At 34.9% G+C, this 19,791-nt stretch overlaps 1 protein-coding gene across 1 annotated transcript; it reads left to right on the forward strand.

Annotated features, from left to right (window-relative positions):
• The first annotated feature begins 5,303 nt into the window (after window positions 1-5,303).
• LOC149248520 (putative receptor-like protein kinase At1g80640) lies at window positions 5,304-18,249 on the forward strand. The gene is made up of 8 exons (XM_089450338.1): window positions 5,304-5,494; window positions 6,265-6,338; window positions 6,820-7,067; window positions 7,315-7,447; window positions 8,959-9,022; window positions 9,144-9,240; window positions 16,778-16,883; window positions 18,164-18,249. Exons 1-8 carry the CDS (start codon window positions 5,304-5,306, stop codon window positions 18,247-18,249), a joined length of 999 nt encoding a protein of 332 aa, XP_089306464.1.
• The last annotated feature ends 1,542 nt before the right edge of the window (window positions 18,250-19,791 follow it).

Genomic DNA, 19,791 nt, shown 5'->3' on the forward strand with positions numbered 1-19,791 from the left:
CTTTGTAAACCTACGGGGAGCCTAGGAGGAGAAAGCTGCTAACTAGAATAATCAGGCCAAAGAGGGCAGAGAACTTCAAATATAGTTTTGTATTTATGTTTATAGAGAATTGATGATTGGAGTGTGGAACTGTGTAATTGATGCACTTTTTGAGATAGAGGACTTTACCTGTGTGATTAAGCCGAAGGGCGAAGCTCTGTTATTTGTTTATTGTGAATAATCAGTGTTGCATGCGTAATCACATAATTGGGCCGTGGAGACCTTAAAATGCTTGTTTTTATATATTTTAGGATAATATTGATGCCGGCCTATGGTTTTTCATGTTTTTTAATGGAGATCTGGTGTTAAAGGATTATTGGGTGAGAGCATTCCATCGTTCTGGCTTCGTAGGTGGAAAAGCCCAAATATACTAAGTATCGGGCTCAAAACGCTTTTAAACATAGAATTCGGACTTCAAATCCTTTAAACGGAGGTTTTGAGTCATATCGGATCCAGGTGCTTAGATCGCATCGGCATTTTGGAGCAGGGTATGTCAAAGGCTTAGACCCCAAACCTTTGGGATTACATTGCCTTCGGCGTATGATAAGTGCGCCGATGGGAAAAGGTAAAAATCATTGTTTTTGCTTCATGTATTCATATATTCCGGCATGTATGGCCTGCGATGGTTTGCGATAGCGATATTGCATTAATACAATGGTATAGGGGTGATGTGTGAACCCGATAGGGTTATGCACGCAGTTGTAATGTTTTTAAAGTCCGGATAAACGCTTCAAGCGGAGTTTTCAGGCAATTCCGCATATTTTAATATATATAACCAAAGAAAGGCATGGTCCTGGGGTTTTAAAGGTATACAAATATCCCAATATATAAGGGGCATGGAGGTATAAAACTTAATAAGGGGCTATTAAGGGGAATTTAAGTCCCGACAAGGTAGATTGGTTGTGCAGGCGTAGGGTTGCACCAACTTTGCTTCAGTAAATGCCCATTTCATAAATCTATATTTTCTATTGTTATTTGTCTTCGATGTGTCGTGTTAGGGTTTGAACTATTTTTTTTCAGAGGGAAAATCAACATATGGCCGAGGCCAGCAGATTTTTACAACATATGGCCGAAGCCAGCAGATTTTTACAGCATATGGCCGAAGCCAGCAGATTTTTACAGCATATGGCTGAACTATAAACTTCATAATTTTTATAAAACACATTTTATCAAATAATCTCTAATTTCATAGTTCACTTTTACTATAAAACACATGCTTTATCACATAATCTATAACGTATAACTTCATAGTTCAATGTTATTATATATCAACATTGTAGATATATTTTGATTATATATATAGATTTAAATATATATTATAATTTACTTAAACATATGATTGATATAAATATAATAATCATAAACTTGTTTGTTTGCAAAATAATATACAGAAGTATATAACTTCAAACCCAACAAAAAAAACAAATGAATTTGTTTCACTACCTTATTTATTATTTATTATGAATATGAATGCATCAAAATAAATACGCCCCTATAATTGTCTAAGATTCTAAAACGAATTCAAATCAAAATAAATACACCCTTATAACTATCTAAGATTCTAAAACAATCTCAATTACTTAACTATTAGAATTTTAACAACTTACTAATAAGTGTTTTCTATTACTCTTGCTTAATGGGAAATGACTTTTGTATAATTTCTAACTTGTTTTTATACATTACGATTTTTTTTTGGTAAGTTTGGTTAATATGGTAACAACATTATTATTTGTACTCTAGTAAATCAAATCAATTTATTGTAATTGAATTTTTTATCGGTTGATTTTTAATGATTTTGGCTTTTCATTATAAATTAGATTGTTTATCAATTTTATTGAGCTTTGATTATAATATTTAATAGATCTAGAAACATGTTGCTTTTCTCCAATGATAATTAACTTCATTTCAGGATCAAAAAACAACTAATTATTTCTTGCTACTCCAAGACACAATTCTAGATCATGTATTCGATGCATATACCATGGTGTATTTTCTATGATCTAAATCTCTTTCCCAATCAAAATATGAATCAGTTATCAACTCAACACTCAAATGATTAGTACATTCATTATCAAAATATATTGTGGTTAAATAGTTTAAACTTCTCACCAAATATACATACAAAATACCATTTACTTGTTTTGTATTATCATTATTGCAAAACTTAATATTATATTCTAGTGCATTAGATATTAGATGACATTATATTACACCTTCTTATTAGTTTCTTTATACATTTATTGACTAATTAAAGTTTTACCATTTCCTCTCCAAATATCAATCCCTAAACAATAATAAATCTAATCAAACTTATTCCTTTGGAATTCTTATGATAAGTGTCTTTTAATTTCATCAATCAATTTAATAGCACTTCTTATCAATCCCTAAACAATAATAAATCTAATCAAACTTATTCCTTTGGAATTCTTATGATAAGTGTCTTTTAATTTCATCAATCAATTTAATAGCACTTCTTATCATGAATAATCATCAACATATAATGAAATCAAAAAAATACTCTCATTTCCATTTTTTATTTAAAAATTTGGATCTCTTACTTTTGATGAAACTTTTCTAAAAGAAGAAAGTGTCAATTTTGATGTACCATGACTTGAGTGTTTTTTAAGATGATGTAATGCTTTCTTTAAGCAAGGAACAAGATGTTTTTTTCGTGCTTTACAAAACCTTTTGGTCAAAGTAGATACACTTTTTTTAATTTCGTTCAAAATGTTGACTTAATTTGGAGCTAATCTAATTTTCAATTATACTTAGCAGCTAATGCATGCACATATCTATAATTTGCACCTTTTTTTTAGTCACTTTTTGCAAACAATACAAGTTCAAATTTGTCTATACTATCATCAATTTTCAATTATACTTAGCAGCTAATGCATGCATGTCTCTATAATTTGCACCTTTTTTTTAGTCACTTTTTGCAAACAATACAGGTTCAAATTTGTCTATACTACCATCAATTTTCAACTATACTTAGCAGCTAACGCATGCATGTCTCTATACTTTGCAACTTTTTTTTAGTCACTTTTTGCAAACAATACAGGTTCAAATTTGTCTATACTACCATCAACATTGAACATAGATTTGAGCAAACATACTGAACCTACAATAATTTTATTTCCAAGCAAGTCCTTAAGTTCCCAAGTTTCATTTTTCATTATTAAATCATATTCCTCTTTCATAGAATTCATCCATTCATTGTTAGAAATTAAATATCAGAGGAATGAAATTAAAATATTAGAAACACAAAAAGTATAAAACAATAGAGACAGATATACCTGGTTCACCCAGTTTCTGCTACATCCAAGGAGAAATAGTTAGTCTTTCCTTTTATATTATCTAGTAAACTAAAGTGATATAACGTACAACACATCCTCTATAGTTTCCTTTTCACTCTCACATTGTCTCCCTTTCTTTTGTCACAAAATATTACATAGCTGCAATGCAATTCCCTCATATAAACCAAGGGTTTCCTTCTAGGGAAAATATATAAATTAATATAACATCTACCACCAGATCTTCTACCTAAACAATGACCTTGATTGACTATGAAATTACAATATTTTATATGGAAATTTTTCTCTAAATTTTGTTTTGGCGGCACTACCCTTGGACCCCCCTGGTAGCACTAGTGTGGGGAAGCCCCCCACACCCCCTTGTCAGGGACTAGGATCCAAACAAAGTTGAAACAAGGCTTCTGAATCAGGAAGATAATCAAGCTCCATACCCAATATTCTTTTCAATTGTTAACATGATGAAAGGTCAAAAATTATTTTACACTCATAAGTTGAATCATCATATCATCATAGGATATTATTTATACCAAATAATTGTTTAAATTTTCTCTTTTTGTCTTCATAATGCATCATTTCTTTGCTAAGTTTCTCTACTTTTTCTTGGTGTACTTAAACTACTTGTATATTTAATGCCACTTTGGTCTTTAACACATCTCGTTAAACTTTAATTTATTCTACTTTTACACTTTCAATTCCTTCTTTAGGAAGGTTTCAAACATCTTGATTATCTTTATTTTGATCCTCATTTCCATACTCACGAAATATACCTTATTTCCTTCCAAAAATATTATGAGTAATGGGATTATACACTTGGTGGTGTTGATGGTCAACAAAATAACAAAAAAAAATTATACATTTGATTGATTTTGCATAAGTTTCCTTCTATCTTCCTTTCGAATGTGATAAAATTATTTCTTCAATAAAAATCTCCAATAATTAGCAATTGGTTTATAAATATAAAATATTTCATAACGATTTCTATGGTCTAATAATTTGACTAGATTTTTATTTTTAAGATACATAATAGTAATTTCTACTTTAGACCCAAAATTCTTGGGAGTATATTTACATGTTATCATTATTAGAGCACATTCAACGAATGTTATACTTCTCCTCTAACCACATCATTTTATTGAGTTGCATTGTTTCAAAATCCCATTGTCTCTACAATTTCCATGAAATATTTTGATGTGTATTCTCCTCCTATCATTTATGAGTATTGATATGTTCTCTTATATGTTTTTTACCCATGTTTTAAAATATTTGAAATATTCAAATGTAAATAGTGTTTTTTATTATAAATGAAGATAAGAAAATAAATAGGTCCACCAAGTGGTTTAGCTTGTATTGTCTCACACACTAATTATGGACAAATTCAAGAATATCTCTTTCCCTTTCATATGTACTTTTAGGAAATTAAATTTGATGTTTCTTTCCTAGTGTACAAGCATCATGTTTAGTGTACAAGCATCATGTTTAGTATTTCTAGTTTTAGAATTTGGAAGAAACTTCACCATTTCATTCTTTTAATGTAAAATTGGATATTTACAATTTTAATTATCATATCTTATTTGTCATAGTTCCTTTTTAGTTTTTGATGAAATTCTTAAGATCTTTAGAAATAACATCGAGTTAGTAAAGGCCTCTAGTTTTTATTCCTTCTACCACATTGTTGTAATGATCACGTATGCCTTTCACATGAAAACCTAACTTCACAAATTCAATTTTTTAAGGCTTGATCTATAATGTCTAGCTGTTGATGAGCTACTTAATGATATTTATAAATAACATCAAATTTGTAAAGACCTCAATTTTTACGCTGTAAGGTGTTTCCCTTTGAAATGAATTGCCCCAGCCGCCGCCATGTCCTATTGTTGACCGTGGATTTGTGGTGTTAGATGATTGAATGAAGTGTGATCGTTGATCCAACACTGATCCAAAACTGAACGGTTAATGAGGAAGCGGGACGGACGCACCGCCAGCGAGCCATTCGTTTCGCAGCAATGCGTGATATGTGTGGGCTCACGGATAAGCGCTGAAGGACCAGTTTGCATGTACAGCTCTTCAACTAAGCGCACACTCATTTGGAGGCCTGAACTTCACTTGTGGAGGACTGCTGGGCATTTGGTGCTGCAAATCTTGTTGTGATCAGTGAAGATCAACTCTCTGTTCAGATCTGTTTACATTCTCGCTTGAAGTGTTCAAAGAAATCCAATGTAAATGGGATTTGATCTACCCCGTGTATTCTTGTTACCAATTTTACAAATTTGAGAGCAGTGCTATGCATTTTTGGGTTTGAACCTTCCTTGAGAAAATGCAGATATCTACCTCTTTGAATATCTCCTGAGCTTTCTGCCACAGCCTGACTGACTTTCAAGTAGAACTCATTTTCAAGATGGGGCATTCAGTTTTACTGCATATTTTGATTCTGAGTCTCTCTCTTTTTAACAAAGTCGAGACTGCAAAGGGACGTTCTTTACTGGTGCCTACCTTTGCGCCAGTTTCTTTGCATTTCGCACTGTCATCGACTTCCCTACTTGATGATCCCCTGGCAAAAAGAAATGTGTCAACTAAACCAGAAAATTCAATGGGTAAGGGCTTCAACGCCAGCCTTTTCATTAAATTTTTGAAGAGTATATTTATGCTAAAAAATACAGCCTGTGTAATATTTTTTCAGAAATTGAAATCTCTCAATCTGAATTGCTTGTTTGCATCTTTCTACAAGTTCTGAGAAGTCATTGCGCTTTCTTCTTTTGACGATTGCAAAATGGGTTGTGTGTTCAGACACAGGTTCTCCAATGTAGATAGACAAAGAAACTCATCACATCAACAAAGGACTGCTATTGGCAATTATCATACTGCCAATATTTGTTGGATGTATCATGATTTCTTCAGTTTGTACTTGGTTGTATAGAAAGACTTACAACTCTGGTCCTTCTTCACCTCAACCTCATGCATTTAAGCGAAATTTAGATCCAGACGCCTCAGGTTGGTATCACCACTATGTCATATTTTATCCCTTTCACTGTGTGAAACCAAACCCTCTATTGATGTGTACACCAACAGGGCAGCCACCAGAGAGTGGTGCTTCCTATGTAGATATTGTTTGATTGGATTTGGGGCTGAGATTCAATGACTTCCCCTGTTGAATCTGTGTGGATATCTTTGGATGTACGTATACATATTAACTATTATGCATTACTGCCAGTGCATTGGAATGGTTTCCATGACTATAGAAATTCTTCTCCTCTGTCAAACTATTATTTTTCATGGGGGTTAACATAATAAACATCAGACTTGATTTCATGATCTGAATCATCTGATAAAATCAAAATTTTGGATTCTAACAAATTATAAAAAGCCATGGGTGCGGATGACCTCTGTTTACATGAGAGTTCGATTAGTTACATTACGACTATTTTGATCTAGGGTTAGCTCACTAAGTTGCCTGTAATTTGAATTTTCACAGATGCCTATAGGGGTATTCCACTCATGCCTCTCCTGAGTCGTTTGAACTCCCGTGTTTCTAAGAAAAAGGGATGTGCAACTGCAATTGAATATTCTAAGCTGCTAACAGCTACAAATAACTTCAGCAGCAATAACATACTTGGAGAGGGTGGATTTGGGTGTGTATACAAGGCAATGTTTGATGATGATTCCTTTGCTGCTGTGAAGAAGCTAGATGAGGGTAGTAGACAGGCTGAGCATGAATTTCAGGTAGGTAATAAAAACGTTACAGGTATTATTTTGGAAGCTGGCTGCTTCTTCAAACTTAAGAAGATATTAGTGAAGGCATTTTCTGGGGGGGTGCCCTAAAGTTGCCCTTTTGAGTGTCTTTTCTTTTGTGGATTTGGTGATGCACTGCATTTAACATATTGCATTGTGCTTTTTTATTCTCCCTATAATTTTAGAACTTAGAAGAAGCTTTGCTGATTTCATCTGTTGGTATTGTCATTGGTTGCAGAATGAAGTGGAGCTAATGAGCAAAATCCGACATCCAAACCTTGTTTCTTTCCTTGGGTTTTGTACTCATGAACATACATGGTTTTTATTATACGATCTGATGCAGAATGGCTCTTTGGAAGACCAACTACATGGTAGCTTTCTCCAACCACTGGGCAAGTTCAATATTGCCTATGTTTTGAAGCCTTTTATTTGTTCAAACAAACTTGATACTACCATTCGTCATGGATAAACTAGTAGGCCATGAGTAAGCAGCCTTTCACAGCTATGCTTTGTTAAGAAACTGTGCTGGATTGCTTGTCAGGACCATCTCACGAATCTGCACTTAAATGGTTTTTGTGGATGAAGATAGACCTTGATTCAGCAAGGTAGTTCTAACACAGATAATTTGATTCCCTACTACTAAATTTTACCAATTGAAATCACTTTTTCACTTGGTCCTCTATCGACCTGGGAGCTCAAGCTTACCATGGTTTTCTTTCTTTTACAGGGTCTAGAACACTTGCATGAGCACTACAACCCTGCAATGATTCACCGAGATTTCAAATCATCAAATATTCTTCTTGACGCAAACTTCAACGCCAAGGTGAGGGCAAGGTTTTCCAATCTCCCACTTACACTGACTGTAGTGTTAAAAATAGTAATACCATTAAATCTGCCTGGAAATGAATGTTTCCTATGTAATATTTATCAGTTAATTTGGGAAGATTCTTGTAAAGCATTAAGAAAGTTTCCTAGAATGTAATTGACAAAAGCCTTTGTAAATGTATGGCATGTGCATTCCATGCAATATGAGATTCTGTGAGATGGGAATTCCATTGCTTTCCTACTGAATTTTTTTTACTTTATGAACTGTTTTAAGCATCAGTTATTTTTTTTGTCAAAATATTTTCATGTAGGACTTCAGTTTTTCTTTTCTATCAATTTTGTGACATGTGCAACTGTTTGTATTAATTTATTATTGCTTATCATGAATTATACTTTGAGAATTTCTAAATAGATTTATTTGTCCATCTTGGTTTATGTTGTTTAAAACACTTGGTCCGAAGTGAAACATTTCCTAAGTAGATGGTATTGTAGTCACCGCTCTCTAACCACTGGCTATGGATGCAACTTTCAGATTTTGGTCTTGCAGTAACAAGTGCATGATGTGCTGGTAACACAAATATTGATCTAGTAGGGACATTGGGATATGTAGCTTCAGAATACATGCTTGATGGTAAGTCTCTAATAAAGAAATTAGATCCAATTTTGAATTTCTCTCATTGTTCGCATATATATAGTGATATATAGTGTAGTAGAGATTATAATATTAGTCCACCTACAATGATGTATTACCTGGAGTGTTGAAAGTATCTACGGGCCATAGTACAACAAATTACAATGCATGATCATTATAGATACACAATAGATTTGAGTTTTATTTTAGAGAACAAACACGTGTCTAGTAAAATGCTGAATGATATTTGTGGTTGAGTTTGAAACCAATCATAAAGAATCAAAATTTTCTAGTTGTCTTTATTTTGTATAAACATACCACAATAAACTTGATACTACCATTCGTCATGGATAAACTAGTAGGCCATGAGTAAACAGCCTTTCACGGCTATGCTTTGTTAAGAAACTGTGCTGGATTGCTTGTCAGGACCATCTCACGGATCTGCACTTACATGGTTTTTGTGGATGAAGATAGACCTTGATTCAGCAAGGTAGTTCTAACACAGATAATTTGATTCCCTACTACTATATTTTACCAATTGAAATCACTTTTTCACTTGGTCCTCTATCAACCTGGGAGCTCAAGCTTACCATGGTTTTCTTTCTTTTACAAGGTCTAGAACACTTGCATGAGCACTACAACCCTGCAGTGATTCACCGAGATTTCAAATCATCAAACATTCTTCTTGATGCAAACTTCAACGCCAAGGTGAGGGCAAGGTTTTCCAATCTCCCACTTACACTGACTGTAGTGTTAAAAATATTAATACCATTAAATCTGCCTGGAAATGAATATTTCTTATGTAGTATTTATCAGTTAATTTGGGAAGATTCTTATAAAGCATTAAGAAAGTTTCCTAGAATGTAATTGACAAAAGCCTTTGTAAATGTATGGCATGTGCATTGCATGCAATGGGAGATTCTGTGAGATGGGAATTCCATTGCTTTCCTACTGAATTTTTTTTACTTTATGAACTGTTTTAAGCATCAGTTATTTTTTTTGTCAAAATATTTTCATGTAGGACTTCAGTTTTTCTTTTCTATCAATTTTGTGACATGTGCATCTGTTTGTATTAATTTATTATTGCTTATCATGAATTATACTTTGAGAAATTTCTAAATAGATTTATTTGTCCATCTTGGTTTATGTTGTTTAAAACACTTGGTCTGAAGTGAAACATTTCCTAAGTAGATGGTATTGTAGTCACCGCTCTCTAACCATTGGCTATGGATGCAGCTTTCAGATTTTGGTCTTGCAGTAATAAGTGCATGATGTGTTGGTAACACAAATATTGATCTAGTAGGGACATTGGGATATGTAGCTTCAGAATACATGCTTGATGGTAAGTCTCTAATAAAGAAATTAGATCCAATTTTGAATTTCTCCCAGTGTTCGCATATATATAGTGATATATAGTGTAGTAGAGATTAAAATATTAGTCCACCTACAATGATGTATTACCTGGAGTGTTGAAAGTATCTACGGGCCATAGTACAACAAATTACAATGCATGATCATTATAGATAATATATAGTGTTATATAGTGTAGTAGAGATTAAAATATTAGTCCACCTACAATGATGTATTACCTAGAGTGTTGAAAGTATCTATGGGCCATAGTACAACAAATTACAATGCATGATCATCATAGATACATAATAGATTTGAGTTTTATTTTAGAGAACAAACACGTGTCTAGTAAAATGCTGAATGATATTTGTGATTGAGTTTGAAACCAATCATAAAGAATCAAAATTTTCCAGTTGTCTTTATTTTGTATAAACATACCACAATAGATACATACCTGTAGTAGGGTCAAGTTGGATGCCTTTCAATAAAACCAAAGTCATTGCTGCTTTAAATTTTGGTTCAGATACAAGTTAAAATCAATGTCTATCTCTTTTTAGTCTTGCAAGAGGTTACATAAAAAATATGCATTTACCTTGGACACATGACATGAAAATGAACCTTTTGTCATGTTTTGTCTACTATAAAGTTATCTTGATTTTAAAAGTTGGAGCGTTCGTGTGAGGATTCAATATGAAAATTTCTCTCGTGTGCAAAATGATGTGTGTTTGGTATCCTACAAGTCTTCTAATTCATAGGACACATGCCTAGGGGGTCATCTGTTATGAATCCCACATGTTGGACATGGATTTGTAAGGACAAGTTTGGCACATGTCCGGTTCATGTTTGGTATCTTACAAGTCTTCTAAGTTAGATGACACACACCTAGGGGGTCACGTGTCACAATTTCCACATGTCAGACATGGATTCGTGAGGATGAGTTCAGGGCATGTGCCAAACTCATGTTCGACATGTGCTCTAAATGTGTCCCAAGTTTAGGACATAGATATCTACCTCTTTGAATATCTCCCGAGCTTTCTGCCACAGCCTGTCTGACTTTCAAGTAGAACTCATTTTCAAGATGGGGCATTCAGTTTTACTGCATATTTTGATTCCGAGTCTCTCTCTTTTTAACAAAGTCGAGACTGCAAATGGACGTTCTTTACTGGTGCCTACCTCTGCGCTAGTTTCTTTGCATTTCGCACTGTCATCATCTTCCCTACTTGATGATCCCCTGGCAAAAAGAAATGCATCAACTAAACCAGAAAATTCAACCAGTAAGGGCTTCAATGCCAGCCTTTTCATTAAATTTTTGAAGAGTATATTTATGCTAAAAAATACAGCCTGTGTAAGATTTCTTCAGAAATTGAAATCTCTCAATTTGAATTTCTTGTTTGCATCTTTCTACAAGTTCTGAAAGTCATTGCGCTTTGTTCTTTTGACGATTGCAAAATGGGTTGTGTGTTCAAATACAGGTTCTCCAATGCAGATAGACAAAGAATCTCATCACATCAACAAAGGACTGCTATTGGCAATTATCATACTGCCAATATTTGTTGGATGTATCATGATTTCTTCAGTTTGTACTTGGTTGTATAGAAAGACTTACAACTCTGCTCCTTCTTCACCTCAACCTAATGCATTCAATCGAAATTTAGATCCAGGCGCCTTAGGTTGGTATCACCACTATGTCATATTTTATCCCTTTCACTGTGTGAAACCAAACCCTCTCTTGATGTGTACTCCAACAGGGCAGCCACAGAGAGAGTGGTGCTTCCTATGGAGATATTGTTTGATTGGATTCGGGGTTGAGATTCGATGACTTCCCCTATTGAATATGTGTGGATATCTTTTGGATGTATGTATACATATTAACTATTATGCATTACTGCTAGTGCATTGGAATGGTTTCCATGACTATAGAAATTCTTCTCCTCTGTCAAACTATTATTTTTTGTGGGGGTTAACATAATAAACATCAGACTTGATTTCATGATCTGAATCATCTGATAAAATCAAAATTTTGGATTCTAACAAATTATAAAAAGCCATGGGTGCGGATGACCTCTGTTTACATGAGAGTTCGATTAGTTACATTACGACTATTTTGTATAAACTTGATACTACCATTCGTCATGGATAAACTAGTATGCCATGAGTAAGCAGCCTTTCACAACTATGCTTTGTTAAGAAACTGTGCTGGATTGCTTGTCAGGACCATCTCACGGATCTGCACTTACATGGTTTTTGTGGAAGAAGATAGACCTTGATTCAGCAAGGTAGTTCTAACACAGATAATTTGATTCCCTACTACTATATTTTACCAATTGAAATCACTTTTTCACTTGGTCCTCTATCAACCTAGGAGCTCAAGCTTACAATGGTTTTCTTTCTTTTACAGGGTCTAGAACACTTGCGTGAGCACTACAACCCTGCAGTGATTCACCAAGATTTCAAATCATCAAATATTCTTCTTGATGCAAACTTCAACGCCAAGGTGAGGGCAAGGTTTTCCAATCTCCCACTTACACTGACTGTAGTGTTAAAAATAGTCATACCATTAAATCTGCCTGGAAATGAATGTTTCTTATGTAATATTTATCAGTTAATTTGGGAAGATTCTTGTAAAGCATTAAGAAAGTTTCCTAGAATTTAATTGACAAAAGCCTTTGTAAATGTATGGCATGTGCATTCCATGCAATATGAGATTCTGTGAGATGGGAATTCCATTGCTTTCCTACTGAATTTTTTTTACTTTATGAACTGTTTTAAGCATCAGTTATTTTTTTTGTCAAAATATTTTCATGTAGGACTTCAGTTTTTCTTTTCTATCAATTTTGTGACATGTGCAGCTGTTTGTATTAATTTATTATTGCTTATCATGAATTATACTTTGAGAAATTTCTAAATAGATTTATTTGTCCATCTTGGTTTATGTTGTTTAAAACACTTGGTCCGAAGTGAAACATTTCCTAAGTAGATGGTATTGTAGTCACCGCTCTCTAACCACTGGCTATGGATGCAGCTTTTAGATTTTGGTCTTGCAGTAACAAGTGCATGATGTGCTGGTAACACAAATATTGATCTAGTAGGGACATTGGGATATGTAGCTTCAGAATACATGCTTGATGGTAAGTCTCTAATAAAGAAATTAGATCCAATTTTGAATTTCTCTCATTGTTCGCATATATATAGTGATATTTAGTGTAGTAGAGATTAAAATATTAGTCCACCTACAATGATGTATTACCTGGAGTGTTGAAAGTATCTACGGGCCATAGTACAACAAATTACAATGCATGATCATTATAGATAATATATAGTGTTATATAGTGTAGTAGAGATTAAAATATTAGTCCACCTACAATGATGTATTACCTGGAGTGTTGAAAGTATCTACGGGCCATAGTACAACAAATTACAATGCATGATCATTATAGATACACAATAGATTTGAGTTTTATTTTAGAGAACAAACACGTGTCTAGTAAAATGCTGAATGATATTTGTGGTTGAGTTTGAAACCAATCATAAAGAATCAAAATTTTCCAGTTGTCTTTATTTTGTATAAACATACCACAATAGATACATACCTGTAGCAGGGTCAAGTTGGATGCCTTTCAATAAAACCAAAGTCATTGCTGCTTTAAATTTTGGTTCAAGTACAAGTTAAAATCAATGTCTATCTCTTTTTAGTCTTGCAAGAGGTTACATAAAAAATATGCATTTACCTTGGACACATGACATGAAAATGAACCTTTTGTCATGTTTTGTCTACTATAAAGTTATCTTGCATCTTAAAAGTTGGAGCGTTCATGTGAGGATTCATTATGAAAATTTCTCTCGTGTGCAAAATGATGTGTGTTTGGTATCCTACAAGTCTTCTAATTTATAGGACACATGCCTAGGGGGTCATGTGTTATGAATCCCACATGTTGGACATGGATTTGTAAGGACGAGTTTGGCATATGTCTGGTTCATGTTTGGTATCTTACAAGTCTTCTAAGTTAGATGACACACACCTAGGGGGTCACGTGTCACAATTTTCACATGTCAGACATGGATTCGTAAGGATGAGTTCAGGGCATGTGCCAAACTCATGTTCGACATGTGCTCTAAATGTGTCCCAAGTTTAGGACATAGATATCTACCTCTTTGAATATCTCCCGAGCTTTCTGCCACAGCTTGACTGACTTTCAAGTAGAACTCATTTTCAAGATGGGGCATTCAGTTTTACTGCATATTTTGATTCTGAGTCTCTCTCTTTTTAACAAAGTCGAGACTGCAAATGGACGTTCTTTACTGGTGCCTACCTCTGCACTAGTTTCTTTGCATTTCGCACTGTCATTGGCTTCCCTACTTGATGATCCCCTAGCAAAAAGAAATGCATCAACTAAACCAGAAAATTCAACCGGTAAGGGCTTCAATGCCAGCCTTTTCATTAATTTTTCAAGAGTATATTTATGCTAAAAAATACAGCCTGTGTAAGATTTCTTCAGAAATTGAAATCTCTCAATTTGAATTGCTTGTTTGCATCTTTCTACAAGTTCTGAAAGTCATTGCGCTTTGTTCTTTTGATGATTGAAAAATGGGTTGTGTGTTCAGACATAGGTTCTCCAATGCAGATAGACGAAGAATCTAATCACATCAACAAAGGACTACTATTGGCAATTATCATACGGCCAATATTTGTTGGATGTATCATGATTTCTTCAGTTTGTACTTGGTTGTATAGAAAGACTTACAACTCTGCTCCTTCTTCACCTCAACCTAATGCATTCAAGCGAAATTTAGATCTAGGCGCCTCAGGTTGGTATCACCACTATGTCATATTTTATCCCTTTCACTGTGTGAAACCAAACCCTCTCTTGATGTGTACTCCAACAGGGCAGCCAAAGAGAGAGTGGTGCTTCCTATGGAGATATTGTTTGATTGGATTCGGGGCTGAGATTCGATGACTTCCCGTGTTGAATTTGTGTGGATATCTTTTGGATGTATGTATACATATTAACTATTATGCATTACTGCCAGTGCATTGGAATGGTTTCCATGACTATAGAAATTCTTCTCCTCTGTCAAACTATTATTTTTTGTGGGGGTTAACATAATAAACATCAGACTTGATTTCATGATCTGAATAATCTGGTAAAATCAAAATTTTGGATTCTAACAAATTATAAAACGCCATGGGTGCGGATGACCTCTGTTTACATGAGAGTTCGATTAGTTACATTACGACTATTTTGATCTAGGGTTAGCTCACTAAGTTGCCTGTAATTTGAATTTTCGCAGATGCCTATAGGGGCATTCCACTCATGCCTCTCCTGAGTCGTTTGAACTCCCATGTTTCTAAGAAAAAGGATGTGCAACTGCAATTGAATATTCTAAGCTGCTAACAGCTACAAATAACTTCAGCAGCAATGACATACTTGGAGAGGGTGGATTTGGGTGTGTATACAAGGCAATGTTTGATGATGATTCCTTTGCTGCTGTGAAGAAGCTAGATGAGGGTAGTAGACAGGCTGAGCATGAATTTCAGGTAGGTAATAAAAATGTTAGAGGTATTATTTTGGAAGCTGGCTGCTTCTTCAAACTTAAGAGGATATTAGTGAAGGCATTTTCTGGAGGGGTGCCCTAAAGTTGCCCTTTTGAGTGTCTTTTCTTTTGTGGATTTGGTGATGCACTACATTTAACATATTGCATTGTGCTTTTTTATTCTCCCTATAATTTTAGAACTTAGAAGAAGCTTTGCTGATTTCATCTGTTGGTATTGTCATTGGTTGCAGAATGAAGTGGAGCCAATGAGCAAAATCCGACATCCAAACCTTGTTTCTTTTCTTGGGTTCTGTACTCATGAACATACACGGTTTTTAGTATACGATCTGATGCAGAATGGCTCTTTGGAAGACCAATTACATGGTAGCTTTCTCCAACCACTAGGCAATTTCAATATTGCCTATGTTTTGAAGCCTTTTATTTGTTCAAACAAACTTGATACTACCATTCGTCATGGATAAACTAGTAGGCCATGAGTAAGCAGCCTTTCACAGCTATGCTTTGTTAAGAAACTGTGTTGGATTGCTTGTCAGTACCATCTCACGGATCTACACTTACATGGTTTTTGCAGATGAAGATAGCCCTTGATTCAGCAAGGTAGTTCTAACACAGATAATTTGATTCCCTACTACTAGATTTTACCAATTGAAATCACTTTTTCACTTGGTCCTCTATCAACCTGGGAGCTCAAGCTTACCATGGTTTTCTTTCTTTTACAGGGTCTAGAAACTTGCATGAGCACTGCAACCTTGCAGTGATTCACCGAGATTTCAAATCATCAAATATTCTTCTTGATGCAAGCTTCAACGCCAAGGTGAGGGCAAGGTTTTCCAATCTCACACTTACACTGACTGTAGTGTTAAAAATAGTAATACCATTAAATCTACCTGGAAATGAATGTTTCTTATGTAATATTTATGAGTTAATTTGGGAAGATTCTTGTAAAGCATTAAGAAAGTTTCCTAGAATGTAATTGACAAAAGCCTTTGTAAATGTATGGCATGTGCATTGAATTCAATGGGAGATTCTGTGAGATGGGAATTCCATTGCTTGCCTACTGAATTTTTTTTTACTTTATGAACTATTTTAAGCATCAGTTATTTTTTTGTCAAAATATTTTCATGTAGGACTTCAGTTTTTCTTTTCTATCAATTTTGTGACATGTGCAGCTGTTTGTATTAATTTATTATCACTTATCATGAATTATACTTTGAGAAATTTCTAAATAGATTTATTTGTCCATCTTGGTTTATGTTGTTTAAAACACTTGGTCCGAAGTGAAACATTTCCTAAGTAGACGGTATTGTAGTCACCGCTCTCTAACCACTAGCTATGGATGCAGCTTTCAGATTTTGGTCTTGCAGTAACAAGTGCAGGATGTGCTGGTAACACAAATATTGATCTAGTAGGGACATTGGGATATGTAGCTTCAGAATACATGCTTGATGGTAAGTCTCTAATAAAGAAATTAGATCCAATTTTGAATTTCTCTCATTGTTTTCATATATATAATGATATATAGTGTAGTAGAGATTAAAATATTAGTCCACCTACAATGATGTATTACCTAGAGTGTTGAAAGTATCTACGGGCCACAATGCAACAAATTACAATTCATGATCATTATAGATACACAATAGATTTGAGTTTTATTTTAGAGAACAAACACATGTCTAGTAAAACGCTAAATGATATTTGTGGTTGAGTTTGAAACCAATCATAAAGAATCAAAATTTTCCAGTTGTCTTTATTTTGTATAAACATACCACAATAGATACATACCTGTAGCAGGGTCAAATTGGATGCCTTCCAATAAAACCAAAGTCATTGCTGCTTTAAATTTTGGTTCAGATACAATTTAAAATCAATGTCTATCTCTTTTTAGTCTTGCAAGAGGTTACATATAAAAATATGCATTTACCTTGGACACATGACGTGAAAATGAACCTTTTGTCATGTTTTGTCTACTATAAAGTTATCTTGCATCTTGAAAGTTGTAGCGTTCGTGTGAGGATTCATTATGAAAATTTCTCTCGTGTGCAAAATGATGTGTGTTTGGTATCCTACAAGTCTTCTAATTCATAGGACACATGCCTCGGGGGTCATGTGTTATGAATCCCACATGTTGGACATGGATTTGTAAGGACGAGTTTGGCACATGTCCGGTTCATGTTTGGTATCTTACAAGTCTTCTAAGTTAGATGACACACACCTAGGGGGTCACGTGTCACAATTTCCACATGTCAGACATGGATTCGTGAGGACGAGTTTAGGGCATGTGCCAAACTCATGTTCGACATGTGCTCTAAATGTATCCCAAGTTTAGGACACATGTTATTCAAAAGTGGCCCGTGGGTTTGAAAAAGGTGACTTGTCTGTCTTTTTTCCTCATTTCATTTAGTAGGTTGAAGTTCGTAGGCATTTTGGAGTGCATTTGAGGGTTATAGTGTAGCTTTGAAAGGATTCCAAGTGCAAGACAATGGTGTATGGTGTATGTGCACATCAACCTCCGTCTTATTTCTAAATAGAGGGAAGAGTGGTTGAAGGGAAAGACAAAGATGTGGGATGCGTTTCCTAATGATATGGGGTTTGGATAGTAGTGTTGAGTTGGCATTAGCAAACTTGGATCTTAATGAACCAGTGATAGAGCCATTCAATTTTTCTGATGGTGATCCAGTTTAGGGTTCATTCTCCACACCAACATATGCATTGATTGGATTGGATATAGATGAGGAAGAGAAGGGGGAGGATGGAGGAGAGAGTCATGGAAGTGATGCTGATTTTGATGATTCTAACATGGAGAAGGACTATTGACAATCACAAGCTATGAGATTCTTCCATTTACGGTTCTAGTATCTACCCTATTTTGTATTTTTCATTGGCATTCCCACTTGTAGTAATAGTGACTCATTATTTATGTAATACATTTCGATTTTAATGACTTAATGAGAAACTATAGTTTATGGTTCTAATTTCTTGTGTTTGTCACTTGAACGTCATTGACTTAGGACAAGTAAGTACTAAGTAGTATTTAGTTGCATGATCGAATTTGTATCATGTAAATGTTCTAGTTTCTAAATTCTAACAAAATTTGAATCTTTGTGTCTATAATTTCTATTTGTGTCATGCGTTGTTTTCTTTTAAGGTATATATATAAACCTTGTTCTTCGTGTATTGTTATTGGGGTCACCATGTCATGTGTTAGACACTTGTATTTTAGTGTCCTTCATGTCTCGTCTCATTGTGTCATGTAACTTAGGTATGGAGTGATAACTTTTAGTGGTTGAAGATTTCTAGGGGATGACGTGAAACTTGATCAATATAGAGATGAAAAAATTTATAATTTTCTTTTGAAAAAGGGAATAATTGATTTGTGCATTTGAGTGCTTTTGATGAGCTCTAGACCTTTACCAAGTCTTAGTGTGTTAGAATAGCATGTTGCCTTATTGTTCAACCAACACCAATTCTACATTGTGCTCACCCTTTGGCATGTGCCTTTCTGTAACACATCCCCTACTATCCCTAGCCCCAACTAAGGGTAGAAGGAGGCAATTATTAAGCTGACCCAACCTCCAAAGTCTTGTTATGGAAATGGGGTCTAAATTTTTCGACCTTTTTTGACTTTCTTAAGACTTAAAACAGATGATGATGTTGTGTTCATCTTGTCAAGACCTTTATGAAAATATAAGATTTGTCTCAATACGATTCTCGGATCAAAATATATGGCCATTCGAAGATTAGCCTACCAGATAGTGCCATGTCGTCTTGATTTGCCATGTGGTGTCCACAAGCTATCCGAGTTAGCCACCTCATCGCCACATGGCAGCGTTACCTTAGCCTTCGGCCCATTCATACCGGGTCATAAATTAACCCCTCTCTACGACCACATCACATCGAGATTAAAATCCCAACAGATTCCATTGTGATTCCCCACTGAAACTGCTGGGAAAGATCCTCTGGGGTTACACAGATCCTTGGTAGACCTCCTCCATGCATCCCATCGTCATTTGCTACTGTAGCACGTTCGGGCTCCACCACACCATGTCGTCCCGACCCATTCTCTTCTGTGAGGCTTACAATCTGCCAAGGTTTCGTGGAAGTCCACCTGGCTACTCACCACCTCAACTCCGCTCTAACCAATCATGTGGTTGTGGTCCCTTATGCTTGTGTAGGTGGGCTCGTCGTAGGAGGGCCTTAATGAATCCCACATCTATGACATGGAATGGAGAAAATGATTTTGTGGAGGTGAAAACGATTTGATGATATAAGGTTTAGGGTGGCGGTCACAAAAAATGGAGAGTGAAGGTATTGTAGAGGATGAGATGTTAGCTAGGTTGGTCAATTCTCTGAGCGACT

The sequence above is a fragment of the Pinus tabuliformis genome, chromosome 7 (assembly GCF_031772625.1).
Source record: "Pinus tabuliformis cultivar Carrire ecotype Pingquan chromosome 7, CPIR1, whole genome shotgun sequence".
Taxonomy (NCBI): Eukaryota; Viridiplantae; Streptophyta; class Pinopsida; order Pinales; family Pinaceae; genus Pinus; species Pinus tabuliformis.

Bases quoted from the DNA above. Each gene is read 5' to 3' on its own strand.
- LOC149248520 (XM_089450338.1), top strand. From the start codon at position 5,304: ATGAGGAAGCGGGACGGACGCACCGCCAGCGAGCCATTCGTTTCGCAG. The intron at 6,339-6,819 runs GTTGGTATCACC...GAATTTTCACAG, and splicing joins TTTAGATCCAGACGCCTCAG to ATGCCTATAGGGGTATTCCA. The intron at 9,241-16,777 runs GTGAGGGCAAGG...CTATGGATGCAG, and splicing joins ATGCAAACTTCAACGCCAAG to CTTTCAGATTTTGGTCTTGC.